This window comes from Sabethes cyaneus, chromosome 3 (genome assembly GCF_943734655.1).
Source record: "Sabethes cyaneus chromosome 3, idSabCyanKW18_F2, whole genome shotgun sequence".
Lineage (NCBI taxonomy): Eukaryota > Metazoa > Arthropoda > Insecta > Diptera > Culicidae > Sabethes > Sabethes cyaneus.
This window is the reverse complement of record NC_071355.1, coordinates 215,030,237-215,057,140: the sequence shown is the minus strand read 5'-3', so window position 1 is coordinate 215,057,140 and position 26,904 is coordinate 215,030,237. Positions and strand designations below refer to the sequence as shown.

Sequence of the window (26,904 nt, the reverse complement as noted above, 5' to 3'; positions counted from 1 at the left end):
CGCTTTCAATTTTAGATACTTCTTCAACAATCGATGGACGGTTTTGGAGAGAACAAGGAACCACCAACCGCCAACGACGAAGAGTTGTACATAAAGGCTCAGGAACCACCGAAGGAGCCCACTCAAGCACGTTCGAAGAGGGTGCACTTTTCCACACAAAACAGTATGGTTCAAGTGCCACGCATCATTCCAGAACCAACGCCAGTTAATCGGAAAGATGACAAATCTTCGCCAACATATGAAATTCAAAGCATCTACAGTAATGAGTACGAACCGATTGGTTCGGAGCAGAACTCATACTCCAACTACTACGTAGATATGGAGTCGAAGCTTGGTTCGGAAGATCGAGAGCGGGAAATCGCTGCAGCTGAAAAACGCAAAATTCCTCCGGCCTTACCACCAAAACCGGCGAATCTTCTCAAGCTGCAGCAGATATCGAAACAACGAATGGTTCAAATCAAGTCGAAAAGTTCCTCCGGTAATAGCGATATTGCCGAATCAGAGCCAGATTACTGTTCGATCAGTGAAATTCAGGATTCTGTCAAATGTGTACAAATTATAGCGGAAATCCATAAAGAATCATGCGAAGATGATTATTCTGTCGTCGAGGAAGAGCAGGAGGAAACCGAGAGTAAGAAAAGTACTGATCCGGAGGAATCATTTGCCGATGTACCGAAGCTGCCAAATGTTGCAGAGATTGTTCCTCCAAAAAAGGACACATTGACTAAATTTATCAGCCAGGATAACTACATTACTAAGTCGCACAATGGAACTCCCAAACAAGGCACACCTACCAAAAAGGATGGTGAATTTAGAGAGCAACTGTCAGAAATCATAGCAGAAATAAATAAGCAATCACCAGCGATCAGGAACGCTTCCAAGAAGCATGTTCCTGTGAAAGAGGTGGGTTTCCGAAGTACTAGCAATATTCCAACCCTAGCGCTGCCATCGAAGCTCAAACCAGTAGACAAAATGAGTTTCCTCAGCAAAATAAACTCTGGGTCTACCACAAACATTAACACTAGTGCAAAACTAAATGGTTCACTACCAAGACCTGCCAGGCAGCTGGCGTTCAAAACCAGCCCGTCAGTTAGATCTCTATGCACCACCTTAAACTCAACTGGCAATGCGATTCCGACAAGCCCCACCAAACCCGTTTCATTTACATCGAGCTTAAAGTCTCCAACGACGCCAAGTTCCCAAAACAATAACACACCGAAAAATTCTCCATCAAAGAAACCGTCACCCCTGATCATAACCGAAGACAGCAAGCTGCCAATACAGGCTGAATTTGATTGGTACAATCTGGACGCAGAGTACGGGAAACCAAACCAACCGGATGTTATAGTGGAGACGGATCCAACCACCGTTCCAGAGCAGGAGGAGAAACAACCGACTGACGATCGCTCAACAAATGGACACAGTTCGGAAGCGAGTGGAAGTGATTTGGAAAATGTTGAATACAATCTGGATGAGGCCTACAAAACGATCGCCCCGATCGTTCCGCCACCGGATATTATTCAGAAAAACCCTATGACTCCGCGGAATGGGAAAATCCCGTACAATAGTATTTCTTTTAAGGAATTGATGACACTGAACGAGACGCCCAAGATCGAAAAAAGCAAACCGACGGTCACGGAAGCGGTGAACGGGAATTATGAACACTTCTTGGACGATTCTGGTCTTTGCTCAAAACCGATCATTTTACCGCGCAAAAAGAGGGTTTACTATTCGGGGCCGTTTGTTTAGGAAACCCGCGATTCCAACCTGTATATAACTGTATACAAAAGTTGAAACTTCTCAATTTCGTCTTAAAGTGCACAACTTGGATTCATAGCAGAAGCGCTCTGCTCACCTTTGGTTTGATGGTTGGTTTATGCCAGATCTTTTCCTGCCATTTTATAGGTAAAACTATTTGAATTAAAGCAGAGTTTACTTAAGCGTGAAGATACGTAAAAAATGGGATTTGAGACGTTGTGAAATACGATCACACTAAATTAGCAAATTCCCAGATGTGAAATCACACTTTTATAGTAGGAAACAAAGCATCTTCACAGGCTGTTTTTGGAGCCTAAAAATATTCTCTACCTCTTAAGTGTGTATTTACTGCAGCAGCTTCTTGATAGTCGCTTTTCACTTAACAAGGTTTTATTCTTGTGTTTCCCTCGGAATTTTTTACATTGTTGCTTGGACTAGTCGCAAATGATACTTTTTCACATTTTTGTCTTTGCATGGCAACACAAAGAAAAATTGCATAATATTTTGAGACAATATTCTGCTCAATCAATAATCCTAAATTCTTAATTGCAATGAAAAGTTAATTTGCATTTAAACCCCTCAAAACATCGACTCCTATCCTATCAACTTATCGAATGATTACAACTTATTTAACATTACATTTCCCTGAATTCTGCACTTATAATTCTACGAATCGTCTAAGGTAGAGTTACCTGTAAACAATGAAACAACGAGGTCATCCTAATTTAGATGTACATTTAGATGTAGCAGTCTGTGTAGCAGTTACTATGATTGTATTGGCGAAACAAGCACTGCAAATGATATAATATTCAACGACAAAACAAGTATAAAATAAGCTGTAAAGATGTTCAATTTATAGGTTTGTAGAAAGAAAGCATTGAAATTGTTAGTATCAATCTATGGAACACAAAAATAAACGATTATAGACAGAATCAATATTTATTCCACACCACCGGTTTTAAACTCTATCCGAAAACACCGAACCTAAAAGTGTCCAATAGGTATTGAAAATATGTAAAAAGCATATTTTGCAAACCATCTACATTATCTAAATTATCCTAAGCTGAATGAAGCTGAACAAAAGTTGTTGTATGTACACAACAAAATTTAGGCTGAATTTGATTGGTACAATCTGGACGCTGAGTACGGGAAACCAAATCAATCGGATATTATAGTGGAGTCGGATCCAGCCACCGTTCCAGAGCAGGAGGAGAAACAACCGACTGACGATCGCTCAACGAATGGACACAGTTCGGAAGCGAGTGGAAGTGATTTGGAAAATGTGGAATACAATCTGGATGAAGCCTACAAAACGATCGCCCCGATCGTTCCGCCACCAGATATTATTCAGAAAAACCCTATGACTCCGCGGAACGGGAAAATCCCGTACAACAGTATTTCTTTTAAGGAATTGATGACACTGATCGAGAAAAGCAAGTGTTTTCCTTCAAGTGTTTTTCCAGAAATAACTAGCTCTTCCTGTCTTATTATTACTCCTTTTTTAGCACATGAAATAAATCCTAAAATAGTCTAAAAAGTCTTTGGAAGGCTACAAAATGTCAAATAAGCCTCTAAAAGCGCTTTTAAAGGACAGAAAAACAAAGAAAAAAGATTTGAGATGCAAAGAAATTGCTTACAATCGAAAAACGAAAAAATACCAAATTTAGCTTAAAATAATAATTATTTTAAGGATTCGAAAACTAACCTAGGGCTGGCTCCTCTCCTACTGTGTCATCTTCACTTTCCTCGACCGGGGGTTACTTGTCGCCAGCGTTTCGACACTACTCGCAAGTCCGTTTCAACCTGGTTGAGTAATCTAGCCCTTTGGGTCTTTCGATCATGGCTTGATTTCCAGCTTGAATCTCGTCACTTGTGTTGTTGTCGGTGACCAATACAGACCCCACTTCAAGTTTACCGCCGTCGATAGTTAGTACCCGTGGTAGGTATAGTTTGCTTTCTCTTGAGCTTCGTCCGCCGAAATTACGTCTGCCGTCCCAGTAGTTGGCCACTTTTGATGTAAATTGTGCCTCTCGTTTCAGTGACCGCACGCCGGGTCACACCGCCCATGACGATGTTAAATAACATATTGGATTGTTCATCCCACTGTTGCAAACCTGTAGACGATTCAAAGAAACTTGAGAGTGTACTTGAACTGCGTGCATAAAACGTTACTCGTTCCAGAGTAGCTTAGATCATCCGGGTCAGTTTATTTGGATTTCCATACCTGTATATAATCTTCCACCTAATCTCACATCTCCCAAATGGCTTCCAGGATGACGCTGGTCGTCATGTGTTCGATTCTCGGATAGCAGAGTCTGTTAGATCACTCGCATGGTGCACACGCTCTCTAGATTAAGGATACGAAGGTCTGCCTTACAGTGGAATCACTAGTATAGTTGGCTTAACTTCCAGCTTGAATACGTCGTTGAATCTCCTTACTCGTATTATTGTAGGCGGTGACCAGAGATCCTAAATATATGAACTCCTCAACCATTTCCAATTCATTGGCGCGAACGTTGGCGAACGTTGTTTTCTAGAATCTCTTCTTACCATATATTTGGTTTTTGACGCATTGGTTTTTAGTCTGATGTAGATCACCTTCGTCGTTCCAAGATTTCTAGTAATGATGACGAGGTCATCTGCGAAGCCTAGGAGTTTTCTACTTTTGCCGAAGATCGTTTCTCTCGTTTTGATACTCGCTCGCCGGATCACACATTCTACAGCGAGGATGAATAACATACAAGATAGTCCGTCTCCTTGCTGCAACCCTCTGCGAGATTCGAAGGGACTCGAGAGTGCCCTCGAAACACACACGTAGCACATCACTTCTCTAGGGTATCTTTGTTCAGCTGCGTCAGTTTGGCTGGAAAGCCCTTCTCATGAATAATATGCCATAGCTGTTCGCGCTCGACTGTATCGTATGCTCTTCTGAAATCCATGACTCCAGCGCCCTGACACCACGAACGAGTAATTCCAGCAACTAAGCATTCATTCCATATCCTTATTTCGTTACCTTTGTCCATGCATAAGTTCTAGAGCCATGCTATCGAGTCTCGTGATGAGGCTGCTATCTTAGCTTTAGTGCCAAGACAACACATCTCTTAACCGTTATGTGTTCGACAGATTACCCGGGTACCTTTTCAGATTTCAAAGTAAGAAATTCTAAAGTTTTCTTCGACCCAGGATACTGAAACTCTGTGACATCTCAGAACTAGCTAAATTACAACTTTTCATAAAATAAGTTTTCATGTAGCACTTAAGGGGGAGGAAAGGGGAAGCTTCGAAATTTTTTACCCTTTAAGTGCTCGACAAGGGTACCCGGGTACCCACAAATTGAAACGCTAGTAACTTTGGCAATGTTTGACCGATTTGGACCATCTTACCACCTAAAGATTCAGGAACTTATCCACTTTCAGTAGAGTTGCAACAGAACCGGAAGTGGTTCATCTGGTTCCCGGAAATTCGGTATTCCGAGGATGTGTTCCGGAATTAAAGCTAAAAAGTGCTGAAAAGGATTTTTCTATCTTCGCTAAAGAGATAGAAGGTTACTGTCTTCTAGAAAATTTCTTGTAATAACATGCTCTAAAACTTTGCAGAACCCGTAAATGTGTTATATTGAAATTGAAGAAAAATAAAAATTTTATTTAACTTTTAGGGGGATTAATCAAAATTTTAATTTCACCAAACGATAGAACTTTTAATTTCAAGAAACTCTTCCAAAGCCTTTATAAACCTAAAGTCAAGTTTTCCCACTCAAAACTGTAATACGCTCGTTTATTGAAGCACTGGTTTTGAACCACTGTGAAGCCCCACGGAATATGTTCCGGAATGGCCATGCCGGGGCAAAATCATTAGATAGAGTTAAAACAATGAAAAACGACCTTCCGGAGTAATTTCATGAATTTAGATACCCATATTGCCAGTGTTGCAATCCAAACAGTTCTGTGGCCACAGGAGGTCCCATGGGAACTTGTTCCAGAATGGCCATTCCTAGGATAAATCATTATACTGTTTTAAAACTATGAAAAATGTCCTTTTGGAGTCATTTGAGGAATTTTGGATACCCATATTACTATGATTACATCAAAAATCTTAAAAAGTGCCTTAATTCCGGAACACACTCTCGGAATACCGGATTTCCGGGAACCAGATGAACCACTTCCGGTTCTGTTGCAACCTCACTGAAAGTGGATAAGTTCCTAAATCTTTAGGTGGTAAGATGGTCCAAATCGGTCAAATATTGCCAAAGTTACAAGCGTTTCAATTTGTGGGTACCCGGGTACCCTTGTCGAGCACTTAAAGGTGTTTTTTTTGTCGAACACATAACGGTTAATTCAGCTACCTGCTCCGGAATAGATGCTATCGTGAGCCGCTCCATACCCTAGACTACAATTGCGCACTTGGTTCAGCAATCGTTAAGCCATCAAGAGCCAACTCTGGCATGGGAGCAGACGCTCAAAGTTGACAAGCCTATTCCTCGTTATTACACTCGGCATCCGCGCCTTCTCTGTCGATATATGATTTTAGATTCCACCGGATTTGGTTGCTCGTATTCGTGGGTTCGAATCTTAGTATAATACTGAAGCCTCTTGCCAAGGCAAGTTATAAAAATAGTACTTGCTTTTGAGGTGCAAATGAAGCCTCTTGTTGAAGGGCAAATCATAACTAGTCTTCACGCTTCTTGGCTGTAGAGAACGAGATTGACTGAAAGAAAGTAAAGATTTAGAATGACTATATATAGAGTGGCGACTCTGTCAAAATTGGAACGAAGATTATCTGTCAGTGTCATTCCAATCGAGCGGTCGTTTCTTCAATTATAGCATCATTAACGTGCATTGCCCGCACGAAGGTAGACCCGACGATGAGAAAGAAGCGTTCTACGCGAGGCTGGAGGCAACGTACGACAACTGCTCGTCACGGGACATCAAGATCGTCATCGGGGATATGAACGCCCAGGTCGGTAGGGAAGAAATGTATAGACCGGTGATAGGACCCCATAGCCTGCACACCGACACAAACGATAACGGCCAACGATGTATAAACTTCGCAGCTTCCCGAGGCCTGGTGATCCGAAGCACCTTTTTCCCGCGCAAGGATATCCACAAAGCCACCTGGAGATCACCTGACCAACGTACAATGAACCAAATTGACCACGTTCTCATAGAGGGCCGGTTCTTCTCTAACATCACGAACGTACGCTCCCGTCGGGGTGCGGATATCGATTCTGACCATTACCTAGTAGCAGTACATGTGCGCTCAAAGCTGTCCACCGTATACCGGACACGTCAAAGCCGCCCTCCTCGGCTGAACATCAGGCAGCTAGATAACCCACAAGCTGCCGAGAACTACGCGCGAGTACTGAATGAGGCACTACCTTCTTCCGAGGAGTTAGGTGCTTCAAACCTCGAAGACGGTTGGGGCAGAATACGCTCGGCCATCGGAGAGGCCACTACCGCGGCACTAGGTATTGAGCCTCGGAGTACACAAAATGATTGGTTTGATGGGGAATGCCAACATGCGGTGGAGGAGAAAAAAAAATGCTTGGAAAAATTATCTAAGTATTGCCACTAGAGAGCCAAGTACCGACGAGCTAGGAACAAGTTGACCACGATCCTGAGGAGAAAAAAGCGCCAAAAGGAGGACAGAGATCGTGAAGAATTGGAGCAACTATTCCGAGCTAATGACACGCGCAAGTTTTATGAGAAGGTGAACCAAACTCGGAAGGGCTACACACCGAAACCCGACATGTGTAGGGACGAGGGAGGGAATCTAATTACAAACGAGCGCAAGGTGGTCGACAGGTGGAAGCAGTTCTTCGATGAACACCTCAATGGCGAAGTCGCAGAAGGAGGCGGAACGGAAATTAACCTAGGAGCGCCCATGGAAGATAGTGATGTCCTAGCACCTGATCTCCAAGAAGTCAAACGAGAAATCAGGTTGCTGAAGACCAATAAAGCCGCTGGGAAGAACCGCCTACCGGCAGAGCTTTATAAACATGGCGGAGAAACGCTAGCAAAGGCTCTACACTGGGTTATTTCGAGGATTTGGGAGGAGGAAAAGCTACCGGAGGAATGGATGGAAGGAGTGGTTTGTCCCATCTACAAAAAGGGTGATCGGTTAGACTGCTGCAACTATCGCGGTATTACGCTGGTAAATGCCGCCTACAAGGTACTCTCCCAGATCCTGTTACGCCGGCTGTCACCGATAGCACAAGGTTTCGTAGGGAATTATCAGGCGGGTTTCATGGGGGCTCGCGCAACTACGGACCAAATTTTTACTATCCGACAGATCTTGCAGAAATGTCGGGAGTACAACGTGTGCATCCATAACAAACGATGCGCTTTTTTTCAAACGTTATCTATATTGAACCATCTTGTCCACAAAATTTTTAATAAATAGGTACAACAATTCTCCTACAATTCGTTAGCAAAAATGGCTATTGTATGATGGATAAAAACGCTTCTAGGGTTGGAATTACCTACATAATTTCGCTCAAATAAACTTACCTAGAGTTTGGATAAACTAATAAACAAAATTATTGATGACTCGATAAAATCTTTGATTAAAAATCAGTCATTATACAGTGTTTAATAAAAAATAGCTAACTATTGCGAAAAGTCCTATATTATATAACATAATAGGTAGTTGAAGGCGATAATTAGTTTTCACCACCGGTGGTAAATTTCACCCCCTGCTGTGCAAATGACGATTAAATGCTTTATCCATTGTTTCCATAAAAGCATCGGAGACTGCAATTAAAATTGCATCAATATTTTTCGCCGGTATCGTGCTGATTTGGTCCACCTTGTGAGCAATATATTTTACTAATTTACTATTCTCAGTCATGTGCAGCTTGGATTGCTTAGAAAATTTACTTGCAAAATAATGTTCTCGTTCGTTTACTACGTAGGTACCAGACTGCTAGAGCTGAAGTTTTACCAAGAGAAAACGTGATCGACGTAGTTAATTTACCCAACGCCAACGAGGAAAAGATGCGACAGGAGGAATGACCAGAAAGTTGGTCGATTGCAAATAAAAGTAGCCCCCGGTCAAACAGTCGATAGGCGTCGTTGATGTTCAACGAGTGGTCAAAATCGGTCGGCCGCGTGCCGCCTTGGTCTTGGTCAACCTTGGTGATGATTATTATCGATGCAAACTGAACTCAATTGAACCGGAGCACACACAGCACAGCACAGTGTCGTCAGCCATTGAGCCGGCTTTGTACACGTTGTTGTGGCCATTCAGTATGTTGTACTGCTTGCTCTGAATTTCGCCAACTATTTGGTATGCTTGAATGAATGCTCGATTCGAAATCTGCCAGCATGCTGACGAATAGCCATAATTGAAAATGCTTCACTGTTTGGAACTTGGGCAAACGAAAACAAATACTGGAATGCCAACCAACAGAATCCCCGCATTTTTTTTTTTGGGCTGACCGAGGTGTGTGAATTTGCCCAGCCAATGTCGATGTGTTATGGATAAACGTTTATGTTATTGTATTTGCTTCATAATAGACACCTGAATAGCTAAGTGCCGTGCTCATTCGGCAGCATAGTTGGGCAAACCAAAACTGATGGTTTATCAAAACATGGCGATTTCGTCATATTCCATAAGCGGAGAAGAAGGTTTGAAAACCTTGCAATGTTTTGAACATTGCATGATGTTTCGTGTTAGCACTTGATGTCCTAATTATCAAAGGTAGGAAATTTTTTAATGCAAAATTAATACGTACGAAAACCTCACTAAACACACCCGGCAGCAATAATTTCACATAATGAACCTATTAATCAGCCGTGAAAGGAAGAAGTTTCAGATATTCGATATTTGCCTGTGTTCCATTTCAAGAGAAACAATGACGTGACGAGCTTGTCGGTGAATTCTACACCAGCGTATAAAAACAATTTGTTCCAATTGTTCCTCAAGGTACCCTAACCTAAATACTTACTGACTAAGTAGTTTCGAATTGTTTTGCGAAAACCTTCTTGCCTTGCTTTTGGAAAGGGCGAATATAAACATCGGTTAAGTTAGACGTCGGAATTGCCCGCTTCGCCGCCTGTAACGCCGCTGCACTTCCGAAGTGGATCTAAGTAACTTTTCAATCCAAGAGCCTTGTTGTCAGACAAAGTGCTTTCCGTTCGGTGTGATAATTAACCTCAGGGTGGTAGTTGATGGGATCGGTTAGCATGCAATGTTTTGTGATTTCATGTTCGAAAGGCGTCCATTTTTTTCGTTCATATTATTTGCATATACCGACGTTAAACACTAACCGCCGTTCCAACCGAAAGTAATGAATGCCGACGTTCGTATTACCTGTCTTGCCTCCGGCTGGTGGAAGTTTAACAGGCACTTTGCAATCGGCTAATTAGGAGCTTACGGAGTTAAACCGGCCTAATGTCGAGTAGGTGATCAAGTGGGCGGCCAAGAGCAACATTGAGTGATCTTCAACCGATGATGGTTGCAGACCTTCTCTATTTACCGCTTCACTACGCAGTAAAATAATCGTTTTCCGACATTACTTGGCGTCAAACTTACTTCACGGCTAATGGGGTTTTTTAATCGAAAAAATTATGTTTTTTCAAACAAATAGGTAGGTCCACTTGGAAGCGATTTCGTTTTTCCTATGATGTATCATAAACTCGCAAAATCATTACCTTAAATAGCGCACTCCGAATCCGCTTCATACCAGTCCAGACACGTTTTTGCAGAATCATTAACAGCTGACTTTGCGACAGCACTCGAACAATGCCCTGATTAGAGCGGCTTGTGTCACTGAGCCAATTCGCACGGTAGGCACTTCAGTCAGTGGAAGCGCAGGTTTCGCTGTTTAGCACTTGCCAAATGTTCTGTGTCCCGGCCGGCACAGGCAGGTGCCACAAAAGGGGCCACGGGACTTGTTGTGAATTAAATTATGAAGTAATGTGCCAGGCGCGTTTGGATCGAATTTGGTTCGGTCGATGTGTGTTTGCAAGTAGCATTTACATGCCTGCTCGTTTGTATCCCGTGGATTAGAAGCCGCGCACACACGTCTGATTCGTGATTACTATCACGTACGGAACGTGAGCAGCGAGTCTATTGGCATATATTTACCAACCAAAATTGGAACCGACATGTCGTTGTCGTCGCACGAAGAAGACAATCGTTTTTAAAATGCTAGCAAAGTTTTGCTTTCGATGGCCTACTTTCCGTTTGAAGTTTCTACGAGTTGCAGTTTGACGGTAGAGTGAGGATATGTTGTTGACCTTCTGTCTTTCTGGCAATATCTATACTCGTTCTTTCTGGTTTGATAAACAAAAAGGAGTTAATATTAACAAAAGTCGAAAAACTCTTGCGCATTACATTTCTAAATAAAGATTAGAAATTAATGCAAATAGCTTTTTCGAAGAAATGGGAGAAATTTTTCATTTAACTTTTCCAAAACAGCTACATATGCATTTATGCACATATGCACGGCTTCAAGTCCATAAAGAACTACTGGTCTAATAAGGGTTTTGTATATTGTATGCTTCGAGCGGCGGCGTATGCTTCCTGATCGTAGCATTTTACGAAGGGCAAAGTAAGCCCGATTTCCCGCTTGGATGCGTCGCTGGATCTCCTTACTAGCCTAATTCTCCTAGACTCCGCTTTCATTGCCATTCTTTATCGACAAAGTTCGAAGTCGTTTACAAGAATACAGGATTAAGAGGCTAGTGCAATGATCCTACTACTTCTAGCAGCACCGTCCAGCTGAGATTCGAACATTCGACGGCTGGCGGTAGCAGCGGGTGCTGAGAATTACAACGAGAAATCACGTGGTCAGTTTTAAGCGTTTGGTTTCATGTCAGCGGTGGTTCTTGATGGCTTGATGATTCCTCGACCAAGTGTGCGGTTGTACTCCAGGCTCGGCTTATTATAACAACGGTTAGTCTAGAGCGGGCAGCTGAAATAAGAAATGTGTTTTCTCAAGTTGTAGCATGGCTACTATTTTAGGAATTTAATAATTCAAATTTCATTCACTTACGTTCACTATTCGATATTGTACCATACTCGCAAGCAAGAAACTTGTATACAAATACTCAGCTACTTTCAAAATTCAGCACAATTCAAAGCCATTTCCTGACGATGTTTCCGTCTCACTAAATGCCGAAGCGGGTAGAGACACGAAAACGCGGATAAAGGACGGAAGGAAGAAGGAGATGAAGTCATGCACGCTTAGCCATAAACAATCGTTTACGAGTCGTTTCACGAAACGTACTTCCGATCACGACTACCGAATATGCTTCGCAATCTTTTCTGAGGATTACAGAGCTGCTATTCGACCATTTCGATCTGGATCGTGAAAGCAGGCAGCAGTGTGATTTGAGTGTTCGCGTGCGTGAATTGTTGTAAGCTTAGAATGTGAGATTTGCTTGAAGATGTGATTCAAAATTGTATGTTCCATAGGTTGAAAGCTAGTGCGGTCGTGTTAGAGTGCGGTCATTGATACGTCTACGGACGCTATTTTGTGTGCAAGTTGTTTAGCGAGAAGGTAAGAGTGAGAGTTGATTGTGTGTGTGACAAATTGCTGAAAACGCCATTCAGCCGGTAGACGGCTTCTCTTTTTGGCTTTGTTTTTGCCTCTTTCTCCGCCAGCCGTATACTAGCACAGCTTTACGTCCCGCACCCACGCTGCTGACCCACGACGGATTCGAAGCTATCGACTGTGCCACCGAAAGTCGGTAATTGCGGCAATTTACATTTTGACGCCGATCAGCGCCACGCCATTTTTGCGCGGCCGAGACCACCGTTGTTTAATTGTCCGGCCATTGTTCAGCCCCCGGAGCATTGTTCGTCAGCTTCCGGTGCCATTTTGTCGGCGCGAGCAACGCCATTGCTGACAATACTCCTATTCAGCCATCGCGCATAATTGGCGCATCATCGCTATTCTGGACGACATCCACGATACCGGAGCTTTGCAGCAGCTGGCATCTAAAAATAGCCCGCAACGATCTACTTAACCTGCGTGAGTAAAAATAGCTCATTGAGCCGGCCGTAATAACTCACTACACACACACACCACACACCTTCTTGTTTTATTGCCACTCGAGAGCTTTTACCGAGTGTGCTTCAGCCGTTCGACCAATGGTGAGCGTGCTTGATCTGACCGCATAGTAGGAGTTAGTAGGGAAGCCAGCCACTAGAGAGAGTAAGGAACATAACACGTGACTGAACCAATGTACACCACTAACCTTACCAAGCAATAAATGCAGCTGTAACCGTGAAATAAGAGAAAGCGCTTCCCAATCAGATAATCTTGTCCGAAAGAACTTCTCACATTCCGCGTACGTTGTTTAGATTTCCTTTTTTGTCGTTATTGTACTCCGGAGGGTTACCGGTAAATAACCCCGCTGCTGCGCTGAAGCGAGATAGCTAGACTGGTCGAGTACGTTCGACCGGTGATGAGAAAACACTTTTGAGGCGCTGCGAGTTCTCGTGCGTCGGTAAGACGGTTGTGATAATCGCTAAGCGGAGCAGTGGCGCCATCGTACGTCAAACGGAGTAATTCTTTCGGCCTTTAAAAGCTCTTCGCACTATACGCCGTTTCGGGACTTTATTCAAAACCTGCCCTGAGATCAGGTTTCAAGCTGGGCAAATTCCATCTGACGAGTGGCCCTCATTAGAGGTGGCGCTAAAGTCACTCGTTTAGCACGTCCTGAAGGCATTTAGAAGACGGAAACACTTAGCGGCCTTCCGGCCAGCTACAAAGTTTGTCAAGTAGACAGGCCCTCACGGGGCTCGGTAGCGTGGCCCTACTAAGTAAAGCAACCTACCTAAACCTTCTTTACTATGAATAATCGAGGATATTGGACTCGCACCATCCGGCACGGACAATAGCGACGGAATGATGCGGGCCGCTGAACAGCTGTAACAGCTAGAACCCCGAAAGTTCCGCATCGTGGCACTGCAGGTGTTCCGTCGGAATGGCGAGAAGCTGTGGAGCATCCGTGGTGGCAAGGCCTAATTTTACCAGAGCGATGGAGCACCAACGGGCTGGGAGCGGGCTTCGTAGTGATAGACGGAATGCTGGATCCTGTGGGCTGAGAGGCGTTCAATGGTTGTACAATCAACGATAAAAGGATATAAAATACGTTGAGGATAACAGCTCGTTTTTTCAACTATCGATGCTATATACCTCTCGACAAAGCCGCCCTTCTCGGTTAAATATTCGGCACTTAGACCACCCGCGAGTTACCGGGAACTACGCGTATCCACTGAATGAAGCTGTACCTTTTGTCTGTGGAGCTAGGTGCTTCAGCCCTCGAAGACGGATGAAGCAGGGTATGCTGGGCTGCCAATGAAACCGCAACCGCGGTGCTAGGTGATGTAATCTTAGTGTATGAAATGACTGATTTGACGGGGACTGCCAGCAACTATTCCTGTTATAAAAGTTAGAACAGCTATTCCAAGCTAATCAGTCGCGCAAGTTCTACGAGAAGGTGAACCAGTCCCGTAAAGGATATACACCGAAACCTGATATGTGGAGGGAGGAGGGAAAACTGGTCACAAACGAGCGCGAGGTGCTCGACAGGTGGAAGCAGTTCTTCGTTGGGTATTTCAATGGCGATATTACAGAAGGGGACTGAAAGTTAACCGAGGAGTGCCTACAAACGATAACCACGATACTGGCTCCCGATCTCGAAGAGATCTAGCGAAGATTCGGTCCCCTGAAGAATAATAGAGCCTTTAGAAAGGACCGACTTTCGGCAGAACTCTACAAAAATAGTAAAGTATCACTAGTAACGGCATTTCATTGGATAATTTCAAGGATTTGAGAGGAGGAGAAACTACTGGAGAAGTGGATGAAAGGTGTGGTTTGTTCCATCTATAAATGGTCGATCGCTTAATTACTCTCCTAGATTGTGTTACGTCGTCAAACCCCTATAGCAAGAGGTAGGGCAGCAGTCGAGTGCGAACAGCTATGGCAGATAGTGCATGAGAACGATTTTCCGGGCAAGCTTATGTGGCTGATTAAGATTACCCATGAGCGAGTGATGAGCTACATGCGTATTTCGGAGTAATTCTCGAGCTCTTTCGAATCGTTCAGAAGGTTACGGCAAGGGCAAGGACTGTATGAGGGTATGTTATTTAACATCGCTGTTGAAAGTGTGATCCGGCGAGCGGGCATCGAAACGAGCAGAACGATCTCCGGTGAAAGTAGCCAACACCTAGCAATCATTACTAGAAACCTTTAGGACGGCGTGCCAGAGGCAATCTACCCATGACTAAAAGCGGAGGCTAAAAGGATTAGGTTACAAAGTAATTCTCCAAAAAACAAACATATGGAACGAAGAGGGAAAGAAAACAACATACGCTTCCCACGGACAGTGACTATTGTTGGTGATGAACTGGAAGTGTTCGATGAGCTCGTATATTTGGGATATACGGGATTCGGGATTTTTGAACACCGCCTTCAATAATACGAGTAAAGTATTTCAGCGACACGTTCAAGCTGGAAGTCGAGCCTACTTTTCGCTCCTCAAGATGCTTTAACGCCACCGCACAAAACTAACGATATACAAGACGCAAATCACACCGCTAGTCCTCTACAAACTTGAGACTGTAACTTTGAAGAGATACACTCACTTGCCGTATTTGAACGAAACATGCTGCGGACTATTGGTGCAATACAAACGAACAGTGGAGAGTGGCGACTGAATCTGGAGAGATTCATATCGTGCACTTGGCGAGCGTCGGGAGGCTATGGTGGGCCGACCACGTCGCAAGGATGCCGGACGACAGTGCAGTGAAATGCGTTCTCTTCAAGAAATCTAACGGCTCCGGAATAGAGAGACCCAACGTGCTCGATGGCTCAACCAGGTTTAAGCCTATTTGGGCATATCGAGATGCTTAACAAATTGGCGATGAGTCGCCTAGGATCGAGTGCAGTGGAAAGAAATTCTTGATATAGTATGAACCACTCCGGCTGATAGAAGTCAGAAGTAAAGATGACGTTTAGTGATGTTGTTTGATGGGTCGGTGTTAAACCAACATAGTTTTGAACATGGGTCGAGTTTTTATAGAAAATGAGTGAAGTTTTGCATTGGTCCTTACCGTTAACTTGTTCAATTGATGTTTTGCACGTGACTACTGACTGTTGTTCAACTGCTTTCGGCAATCCAGAAGGTCACCATGGTACCATGACTCTTCCTGTAGAAAATAACACTAACTTCAAAAACGAAACCTTCCAAACGACGAAATAATAACAGACCGTAATTTTTACTTTTCCCAAAGTAATTACGGGTTAACTTTTTTTAATCTGTTTTTGTTATTTTGTTTCTCATGTCATAATTTATAGAACAAGAAAAAATTTGATTTGATAATAAACATCCATATGTATAAGTGAGCCTGTATTGCCTCCCACTTGGCCTCGAGGTAAGACTCTGATCTAATAAGCCAGTCGTCGTATGTTCGAATCTCGGCTGGGAGAGGCTGTTAGAGTCGATAGGATCGTAGCACTGACCCCGCACTGTCCTGTATTCTAACAGCTGGTTGCGAAGTCTGTCGTATAAAAAACAGAAGGTCAAATTTCGATAACGGAATTAGCACCCAGGCTTTGCTTTGCTATGTATAAGTGAGATTTTGACAGAAAAAACGAATTTTTACGAATTTTATGTCTTATTAAATGTATCTGAGATATCCCGCCACAAATAGCAAATTTTATGGTCAAACTTTAACAGCAAGCGATTGATTGATATTGTGTAGGTAACTGTTGCACACTATTCGTATGAACGACCACGTGTTTTGTAGGATTGCAGAAATGATTACGATATCTATCCAAATACTTCACAGTGAAAAACAAAACAGCTGAATGAGGCTACAATGCGATGTCTGTCGGACCTTAATCGTTGCATCAATCAAAACCTCTCGCACATACCGACCGCGCCATCAGTTCTCTACGGCGACGCGGCGGCCGGAATGACGCGAAGCGCAAAAAAACCAAACGTAATGCGCATAAGGTCTTCATCTTTATCGAGAGCCGTAATGAAAACGGCAAATTCAATAATTGTCCGATGACAGCAGAAGAAAGAAAGAAAATCTAGAATTTCCACCGGCAGCACCACGCGGAATCTGCCAACCGAGAACCGATGATAATGATGATGAAGTCGACCATTACGATGATTGAGTTGGTAAGTGTATGTAATTACGTAAGACACGGAGTTGATCATAAAACACGCCAGTCAGCAGGAAAACGGAAGAACAAGTTCGCTGAGCGCTAATAGTAGCTAGGTACCATTTTAACCGACACTAGCCGACACCGACAGAGGCCAGGAGGCAGGAGGAGAAAGAACGAATGGTTTTGTTCGATTCCTGGTTAGAACTGTGCAACTGCAAATAAGTGCAGCCAGGTGAAAAGTGGTACAGACGAAGTGCTCGTCGCCGTCTTTTGAGGTTAGTTTTGTTGGCGGTGATGATTGGGAAGCGGAGAATCATTATTCAGTGCTGGTGGTGGTTCGTCTAGTTTGTGGGCTATCGGTAAGACGCCGGAACGTGGCAAACCCGTCAACCCCAGTGTTTCGTTTTCTATCGGATGCAATGGAGGGTCCGGGTTCTACTGCATTATTGTTATGTATCATACTACCGTCGGATTCGTGTCAATCCAAATGTGGAGCATCATGAATAATAAGTTCCAAGAGATTTCCCGATTGTTTCTCGAACTGGTTGGTTGTTGGTGCTGCTCACACGACCTGGAAAATTATCGGTGGAGAAATCCCTTGTTGAACTTTCAGAAAATATTATTCAACTCTTCTAGCAAAACCAGTAACAACAAGCTTGACTGGAGCCTGTTTGGATATTGTGAAATTAGCTCCAACGGTTGCACCAATAATCGTGAGGGTGCTAAATGTCAGGGTACAACTCGATTGTGATTCATTAATACACTAGCCTTATTGGATTACTCTCGGGTCCACCTATTCATGTGGAATCGGATCGGTTTCGCCTCATTTGTGATATGCCTCCGGAATCTGTATGCTGGCCAGCCAACAAGTTTCAATAATCGCATCGGGTGGTGCATGATGCCAGTGTATTGTTGTGGTTGGTTGCTTGACTTACGGATGCTGCCACCCGTCCGGGCTGCTCCGGCCGCTAGAGGGGTGTGCTATGGTGCTCTGCTTTGCTTTGTACCAGCAACGTGTAGTTGCGTAAGAACTGCCAGCCATAATTTCATCCATAAGGTAATGAATACTTTTGGCACACTACCGGCTGGCTTCGTATACATCAGTACATCGTGAAGCCACGCCGAACGAGAAAGCTCTGTACGTGAATTCGAGAGGAAACTTTTCCGATCTGCCTGCAATGTGCCTCCGTCCATCGGGGATGTGATGCGATACCAGTACATTTTATCCGGTGTGTTACGAAATGAGGCAACTTAGTTGGTGGCTTAGATGCTGCGAGGCGTACCGTTGAAAGTCTGTAAAACTTTCCTCCTCTACTGTAAAGGTTGTTAAGTGCGATGCGAACAATCAAACATTCTTGAGAATTAGAGTTCGATAAGTTAGTCTAGCATTTTGTAGGGCTAATGAAAGCATTGCTCAAATTTCTTGAAAGTCCCTCTCGTTGCCACGTATACATATGCTGATTCTACGTAATAATAAAGATATAAAATCTGAATAATTGAAGCAAAATCTGAATAATGAAATTCTCAGTTGAATTTATTTATTGTTCTGACTGATACGCATTCCGCTTCGTACACGGAAAATCGAAACTTGTAAAGTAAGGAACTCTGATTCATTACTCTATATTTTTAATTAAAGCAAAGCAAAAATGTAAAGCATTCGCATAAAATAAAAGAAACAAGGGAATCCGTGCTTTGTTATTATTCAGTTACCCGAAGCACAACGAAAGAATCTGCCCATTAAGATTTAAATTCTCAGCTCATACATATATGATCGCTCTGCCTGTTCAATCATAAACACGTGCCACACTTTTTACATCGTTTACGAAGATCATACACCTTCGATTTAATGCATACTATTAAGCACAGTTGAAGAATCACCGAACCGTTAGAACAGGTAACAACCATCAACAACAATCGTACGCACCACAAACGGACGGCGAGCTTTGTTTCCTTTGCGGGCATCTCTGTGTCGGATGATTTAAGACTGCAGTAATGAGTGGTTAATCTAAACAGATAAATATACCCTAGCCGTAAGCCAGTTGGGTCCCACCAATTCCCAGCAGTTTCTGTCATTTATTGGTCAGCAAACGGCTTTTGGCAGAGCAGATTGGAGTGAAGCGACCGCTCTTATAGTGTTTTATATCATTCCACCTTTCCTGGTACTAACGTAATGTGACCCATTTCAACCGAAACTGTAGTAAAACTTTAATCGACACTGCTGGTCAACGTCACGTGTATGTTTAGGACAGGCAGTTTAGACTAAGCGAATAACTTTTCGGAGAACGTGTAGTGGACTGTACGATAAAAATTACTTTTAAAGTCAGTACAAACAGCACCTAATTATAAGTAGTTTGTTTAGCTTTTACGTTGATTTTCGTTCAAGCTGCCCTCATTACCGTTAGGAGCTTAGAAACAACTTTTACTTAGTGCAAATAAATGTACCCCGAAAACTATACCTAGATATATCGTAATGTATTGTAAAGCTAGGCATTACTATTGCTTGTGCCACAAGACTAACTAAAAAGGGTAAGAAATGCAGCAAACATACTGCGCTGCTTGCTGCACCGCACCGGTGAACTGTCGTGGGCCTAAAATGGCACAAGAAAAACAAGTTTTCCGTCGTCGTCGTCGTCGTCGTCGTCGCCTTCACTGGTTTCGGCTGGCTTCGCCAGGATCAGCTTCGGCATCACTGACTGACTGTTGTTGAACTGACCTGGCTATGCTCTATGCCTTGCCTAGGTATAGCTAAAAATAGACGCTGCATGGAGTGAGCTAAAACAAAGCCCACTTTAGCAGATGCCCTTTTGGATGGCTAAAGGTTGTATCTAGCAAAATTCGCCTAGGAAAGTTTGTTTTGAAGGCTGAGGAAAGCATACAAGTTTACTATTGGATGCGAAAAATTGGGCTACTCACTAAATGTAATTGTAAGCAACAATGTTTTTCCCTCAAGTCTAATGAACTATTGAATTTAATTGATGATTTATACTAAAAACTATGCAAACGCAAGCGAACGCTAGCCTGAAAATGATCAAGTAATAGTAGGTTGGCTGATCCTTTTTACCTAAATAATTTACTTATCTTGGAACTTGGACTTGATGTTTTAATTGAAATTGGACTTGAAATCGGATATGAAAGTTGACTTCAATAGGGTTGTAGGCACAAATCTTCCATACAATTGTGAAGAACGTGCTGCTCGAGCCACAAATGCTGCTGATACCTGACTTCAATTTGGACTTAAATTTGAATTTGAATTTTTACTTAAAATTAGACATGAAGTCGAACGCCAAACTGGATTTATATTAAACTGGAATCTGGACATTAAATTTGACTTAAAGTGGACTTTAAATTGAAATTGAAATCAGAAACAAATTAGTTAAATGTCAAAAGTGGGTCATTAATTTGGGCTTGAAATTGGATTTCAAATCGGAGGTAAAATTGAAATTAAATTAGATATGATATTCGATCTAAAATGGCACATCATATTATACTAAATAAAGGCCTACGGTCTTTATTTTTAGGAAATTATTTAAGCATTTTACATTTTTTTCCGTTAATGCGTGATTTGATTAAAATTGCATCGCCGGAGTAGGCGGAATACGTATCTGTCGTGCAAAAAATAAATGCGGAATTTAGTCGTGAAAAAAGTTTCCTTTTGTTTAGTTTTCGTATTCCTCTAAGACGCTCATAAAAAGGTTTAGTTTAAAAATTTAATTGAAGTTGAAATTGGACCTCGCTTAAAATTGCACAAAAAATTGGAAATAAAACCACAGGTGAAATTGGAATTGAAATATACTTGAATTTGGACTTAAAATGGGACATTAAACTGGACCACAGTTGGACTTTAAATGGTCCCTGATATTTGACTTAAAATAGGGTTTCAAACCGGAATTAAAATTGTAATTAAATTACCTAGTTTTAAAATGAGACGTTATATTGGACTTGAGATCTGAATTGAATTTGGGCTTAAATTAGTCTTCAATAGGACACCGCCTCTAGTTTCTGATAAATTCTGATTCTGATAAATAAATAACAGAAATTGGCGAAAGTGTTCCATCATGTGCCATGCGTGAGAGTATGCTTGAAACTATCAATGTTTCCCTGTTGAATACAACAGATGTCGTTACTTCGTAACACATATTGTACATTTCCGTAACAGCTGAATTTTGCGCGACAATAAATTTACTGAACACAACAACCTTACTCTCTCATGCATCTCAGTTTCTTTTGTATTTATCGCTAATCGCAATATAACGTTTGACACATGAACCAATAAATAGTTGATAAACGTTGTTTTTATTTATTACGTTCATGTTGCCCTGGCCCTGGCGTGTGTTGTGGGTTCAAATCCGGTTATAATCTCTGATTATAGCTTGGTTCGGCCCATAAACCTTCCAGCATTGGACAAAAGGTAGGAGTCACAACGACAACTTGTTAAGCGTAGCTACCTATTACCCCCCCTTACTTCCCACTCTTTCCCCTCCTTTCCCAAAAAATTTTCATAACTTTCTCCTACCTTCCCTCCATCAATTGTAGACCCATCGTTTTAAAAAATATTAATATTAATGCCTGACCACATTTCAAGGTCAAAGACTAAAAACACACGAGTTTGGTCAATGAAAATTAAGTATAACAGAGTAACTGTACCACAAATAAAATATGATTAGTGATTGTTTCTCAGGTAGGTAAACATAAATAAGTGAGAAATTTTGATTTTACTACCACTAGAAAAGCGCCATCTCTTGAAAAGCAACGGTTCGTATGGTGTCCAATTGTGACATTAAATTGGACTTGAAATTTGAGTTAAGATTGAAGGCGACATTGAAATTAAATTAGACTTGAAATTGGCTTGAAAATGTCACTTCAAGTTGAACTTGAAATGGGACCTCAACTGTACTACAAATTGCACATCAAATTAAGCGAGAAATCGCACTTGAAATTTGACTTTAAATTGGAACTAAATAAGATATAAAATTGGTCTTAAAATGGGACATTATATTGAATATAAAATTGGATTTTACTTGAACTTCGACTTGAAATTAGGTGCGAAATTGCACTTGAAACTCGACTTCAAATCGGAAATCGGAAATTGGAACTAAATTAGACACGAGATTGGTCTTAAAATGGGACATTAAATTGGTTTTAACTTGAATTGGAAATTGGGTTTGGATGGATTGGAATTTCACTTGCAATGTGACAATATAATTTATAAAGTCAATTATGGAAATGAAATTTGATTTAAATTGGACTTGAAACCGCTTGGAATTTTACTTGAAACTCAAATTAAATTTGTCTTGTGATTGAACTTAAAATGGGGCACTAAAAAAAGCAAAGCCATGGGTATAAACGTCCTTCAGAACTTGACCCTTCTTTATCGACAGGCTTCGCAGCCAGTTATTAGAGTTCAGAAAAACTACGGGGCTAGGGCAAAGATTCTATTAACTCTATAGCGGCATCACCCAGTCGACATTCGAACACACGACGGCTGGCTTGGTAGGCCAGCATCGTCGTACCCGGGCTAACTGGGCGGGCAAAATGGAGCATTTAATTGGACTTGAAATTGTACTTCATTTTGGACATTAAACTGGAATTGAAACTAGATTTGACATCGTAGGCGAAATTGAAAATAAATGTACCATAAATTTGGAAGAAAATGGGTCATAAAATGAGATATAAAATAGATCTTACCTTGGACTTCAAATTGCCTGGATATAGGACTTGGAATTGGGCTGAAAATAGCACTTCGGAGCATCGGAGGTGAAATCTAAACAAGATTAAATTTGAATTTGTACATAAAATGGGATATTTAATGAATGGGATTTATTGACAAATTGGATCTCAATTGGGACATTATATTAAACATGAAACTGAAAATTAAACATGATTAAACATGAAGCTTATATTAGAATTGAAATTCAAATTGAAATTTAATTTTGAAATTAAGCTTAGAGAGGGGCATAAAATTAAACTTGAAATTGGACTTCAGTTGGGACAATAAATTGGATTAAAAATTGGGTTTGAGGTGGGAGACAAAATTGGGATTAAATTGGATTTGTGAATTATCCGGCAGAAAAAGAAAGATGAAACAAAATTAATGCTGTTTAGGCGACAGTGAAGCATTGAAAACGAGGAACAACTTCATGCTTTTCGGAGAGTGGATTTAAATTAGATTTCAAGTTAAAGTTGAAATTGGCCTTGAGGCTGGATCTATCTATCGCAGCATGGTCGTTAATTGCAAAGCATTGCTTAGGGCTGTTAGAGTCAATAGGGCCGTAGTAACAGGCACTGCAATTGTCCTGTACTCTAACAACTGGCAGCGAAGTCTGTCGTGTAAAAAGCAGAAGGTCAAGCTTCGATAACGGAATGTAGCACTTAGGCTTTGCTTTTTTTTGCTTTTGCTTGAGGACTGCGGAGAACAAAAATCTTGAAATTACCTGATGATTTGGAATTCGAAGGAAGAAAAAAATATCTGAGTTTTCCATGACTTCCGGTTGGCGACCAGTTTTATTTATTCATCAGTACTCATGACTCACGTACTTAAATTCTGAAATCTTACTAAGAATTCTAAATTGGAAAAATAAAAAATATCTTAAAATGTTCAGCATGAATTCATCGCAAAGATTTTTTTCTTACTCAGAAAATAACTTTTGCAATTTATGTTTGCAAGTCACGTCTCCGGTTCCGGGAAGTTTTTTATTAAAAGATTATTTTTAATTTTATAATATGCCGATATCATAGATGAAAAACCGTGTGGTACCGTGAAGATAACCTTCGGAGGCGATATGTGCATCGGAGCTCATACCAAAGATAAGTTTCAGAAAACAAGAGCAAACTGTTAGGAGCTTCAGGTCGGACTATTACAAGAGAGCTGTACCGATTGCAATTGATTCATTTAAATAGCGAACATTGAGAGAATCCACACGCAGCTAAGTAAAAGTCTAAAATTTTTCACCGCGACAATGCTCGTCCACATGTTGCTATATGTATGAATGCATGTATGTATGGAGGGAATCAACCATCAGTTCAAGGTCCTGCCAGTGTATGTGGGTAGACTTACAGTAAATCCAAATTTGATAGTCAAATGAATTTCACACTAAAGTTGTAGTATAAGGATCAAAAGGGATTGGGCGGACCCACAAGCAGAGACACTTGTGCGCATTCCGGGATTATAAAAATTTTCTTCCAGCATTAAGATCCTCCCATGTAACAATCAATTTCGCTGCACCAGCTTCAACCCACGTGATGGTTTGTTTATTCGAAGAGTGCAACATAAATATTGTTTCAAACTTTCAGGAGTTTCCTCCTAGTGATTCCGGCTAACTCCTTACTCCATCCTCCAGTCTACCACGCATATGATGCCTCTGTATTCTGACAATCCCATGAATTTATCACATGATATATAATGAAATGAAATTAATATGGATAAAAATAGAACGAGCTCACCAGCAGTCCTTTGAATCAGATATAGTTACATCATATGAGTTTCCATCAGTCCTACATCTAATATTAAAAAGTTTTACGGTCAATATTTCTATTGTATAGTAGGTGTTGGAAGAGCTAGAACGAAACAAATAATCAGAATATATGTTGGGGCTTACCTATCAACAGGGCCGAGTGGATCAGCCGTCTGCCCAAAACAACAGTCGGGATCCACGCAGCATCGCACCTCCTAGCTTATGAGTAGCTAAGCTGTTAGATCTTAAGGAAAGAGCATTACCGGGTACGACCACGTGGAGGCGCTAGGTAGGAACTTGGGATGGCTAGAGCTATGTCAGACGCATCTTCATTGCCTTCCCCCTTTCATACCCTGCTCGACCACATGTTGCTATATCGCTCAAAATTATTTGAAAATTCTCCGAACGCTTTGCTTACGCTTGGACGCGCTGCTCCTTTGGTTTAGACGCCATTTTGATAGCTGAAAATCAAACTATCATTCTGCATGTGTGACATGCATATATTTACAAAATGTGACAACATTCACTGATAACTGATAATGCTGATAGCTGTCAATAATGTGTTAACTGTCAATAACTTTAGATTTTATTGGTGCGATGACTGCCGAAATTAGTATTTATTGAATAATCACAATCACAACTCCATAAAACTATTTTGTGAGTTTAGTATGTCGACTCAAGTCTGTTCAAGGTATTGTTCATGCAAACAACTGACGAATTCTCCGATTGTAATTCTTCATTTGTTGTTTGTTGTTGACAATTTAATGTGACGGTTCACGGTTATTCAGTTCACCGTTGGCGCTGGGGCAGGGGCTGCACAGCGGGGAATTAAAATTTCGCTTCTGTTTACGAAGTCACATCCACCCAATCAAGCAGATAACCGGTACCGGTGCAGGTATGGTGTCAAGTTCAATCAATCAACAACTTTCGATGATTTACCGAAAGGAAAACAGCTTTATCGCACTCCGGGGACGACAGCTTGGGTTCAAAAGTGGAATTATTTGTCAACATGGAATTTCACCTATACCTAACCGGCAGTTCCGATATCGTTCGGTGTAGATGAGAAACCTACTACACGACAAGTTACGAACTATTTGTGGGTTTGGCATCAGCTTTCAAAGCGATTCCAGTGTGCACTAGCCACCTATCTCACTTTTCATAGCATACACGTTAAGGACGAAACTGAAACTCATCCTGCGAAGTACGAAGTGAACTGGTCAATAATTAAATATCGCTCCGGGGGTGCATTTTCTCATCGGATAAAGCGGGACGTGTGAAAAGTAGATTGGCCTTGGCTCGAACTCGTTTTCTGCAACCCTTCTAGACTGCAGCACAACGGAAGCTACCATTTAAAATCGCTGAACATTATCTCCACCGGCACGGCAACAAAAAGTGAATGGACTTGAACTGGAGGAAAATCGTCAGAGTTTCTTGTTCTTTAGAAGAACTTATCACCGCGGTGATTCGCGGTGTAGCTTCTACAAGACAGGTTCGTTGTTGTTGGGGGGTGTTAGATAAGCAAGATCTAGGAATTAAGCGCAGGCTACGCCACTGATTATGGGTTTGTACCGGAGGAGGAAAATAGGAAATGGACGCTTTCATAAGCGCAAGCGAAATGATATTTTCAGAGCTATGAGAAAATTCCGCTGCCCATAATGGTACAGAACCAATTAAAATTTCACAATTCATCATCGACGTGGGGAGGAAATTCTCGTTGCAGCCAGCCAGCCAGAGCGGTGGTGCGGTGGCATCCGGAGAGGATTTGATGCTTCTAAGTCAGTCTGACTCCAGCCACTGCACTGGACAGGAAGAAGCTGGTGGACCGTGGGCAGGTGATTCGGCAATTATCTTTTGCCGCACTTTCGGTGGCGGTGGTTGCACAGTGCTGCTCCCAACGCGGATCCATTCCCGTGTGGCGATGTGCGATAGTGAGAGCGGAAGAATTCACTGGAAATCATGGGATCATTCGCCTTAATTGCCAGCTCAAAAGGTGTAATTATTGGTAGGCCGACTGGCTATTTACGAACAATATTTTGAATGCGAGTTGATTTCGTTCGATCTGGGATGGTATCGATCTGGTGGCATGTTAACTGGGATTGAGCAGTTTTGAATATGCAAGAAGAATGTTTAGTGTAGAGTGTATGGATTGGTTATGTGATAGACCTTTTGTACCATTGTGAACAACAACAACAACAACAACTACAACACCGACAACAACAACAACAACAACAACAACAACAACAACAACAACAACAACAACAACAACAACAACAACAACAACAACAACAACAACAACAACAACAACAACAACAACAACAACAACTGCAACTGCAGCAGCAACAACAACAACAACAACAACAACAACAACAACAACAACAACAACAACAACAACAACAACAACAACAGCAACAACAACAACAACAACAACAACAACAACAACAACAACAACAACAACAACAACAACAACAACAACAACAACAACAACAACAACAACAACAACCACAACAACAACCACAACAACAACAACAACAACAAGAACAAGAACAAGAACAAGAACAAGAACAA

The 26,904-nt window shown here is 41.8% G+C and overlaps 3 protein-coding genes across 4 annotated transcripts in view; 2 read left to right on the top strand and 1 right to left on the bottom strand.

Moving 5' to 3' along the window:
• Nucleotides 1-2,682, top strand: part of LOC128741806 (uncharacterized) — an 84,843-nt gene extending 82,161 nt beyond the window's left edge. For both annotated transcript variants that reach the window (XM_053837864.1, XM_053837865.1), the window contains one exon: nt 16-2,682. In XM_053837864.1, the coding sequence (XP_053693839.1) occupies nt 16-1,749 (1,734 nt within the window). In that variant the 3' untranslated portion in view covers nt 1,750-2,682. The remainder of the gene's footprint in view (nt 1-15) is intronic.
• Nucleotides 1-26,904, bottom strand: part of LOC128741810 (deoxynucleotidyltransferase terminal-interacting protein 2) — a 483,164-nt gene that overhangs the window by 99,429 nt on the left and 356,831 nt on the right. The gene's annotated exons all lie outside the window — the stretch shown is intronic.
• LOC128740683 (PAX-interacting protein 1-like) lies at nt 2,460-26,904 on the top strand (the record flags this gene model as incomplete). Its single annotated transcript, XM_053836245.1, has 5 exons — nt 2,460-2,531; nt 2,870-3,191; nt 3,798-3,901; nt 26,060-26,267; nt 26,501-26,904. Coding segments are annotated over exons 1-5 (1,110 nt in total), but the record flags the coding sequence as incomplete, so codon positions are not given.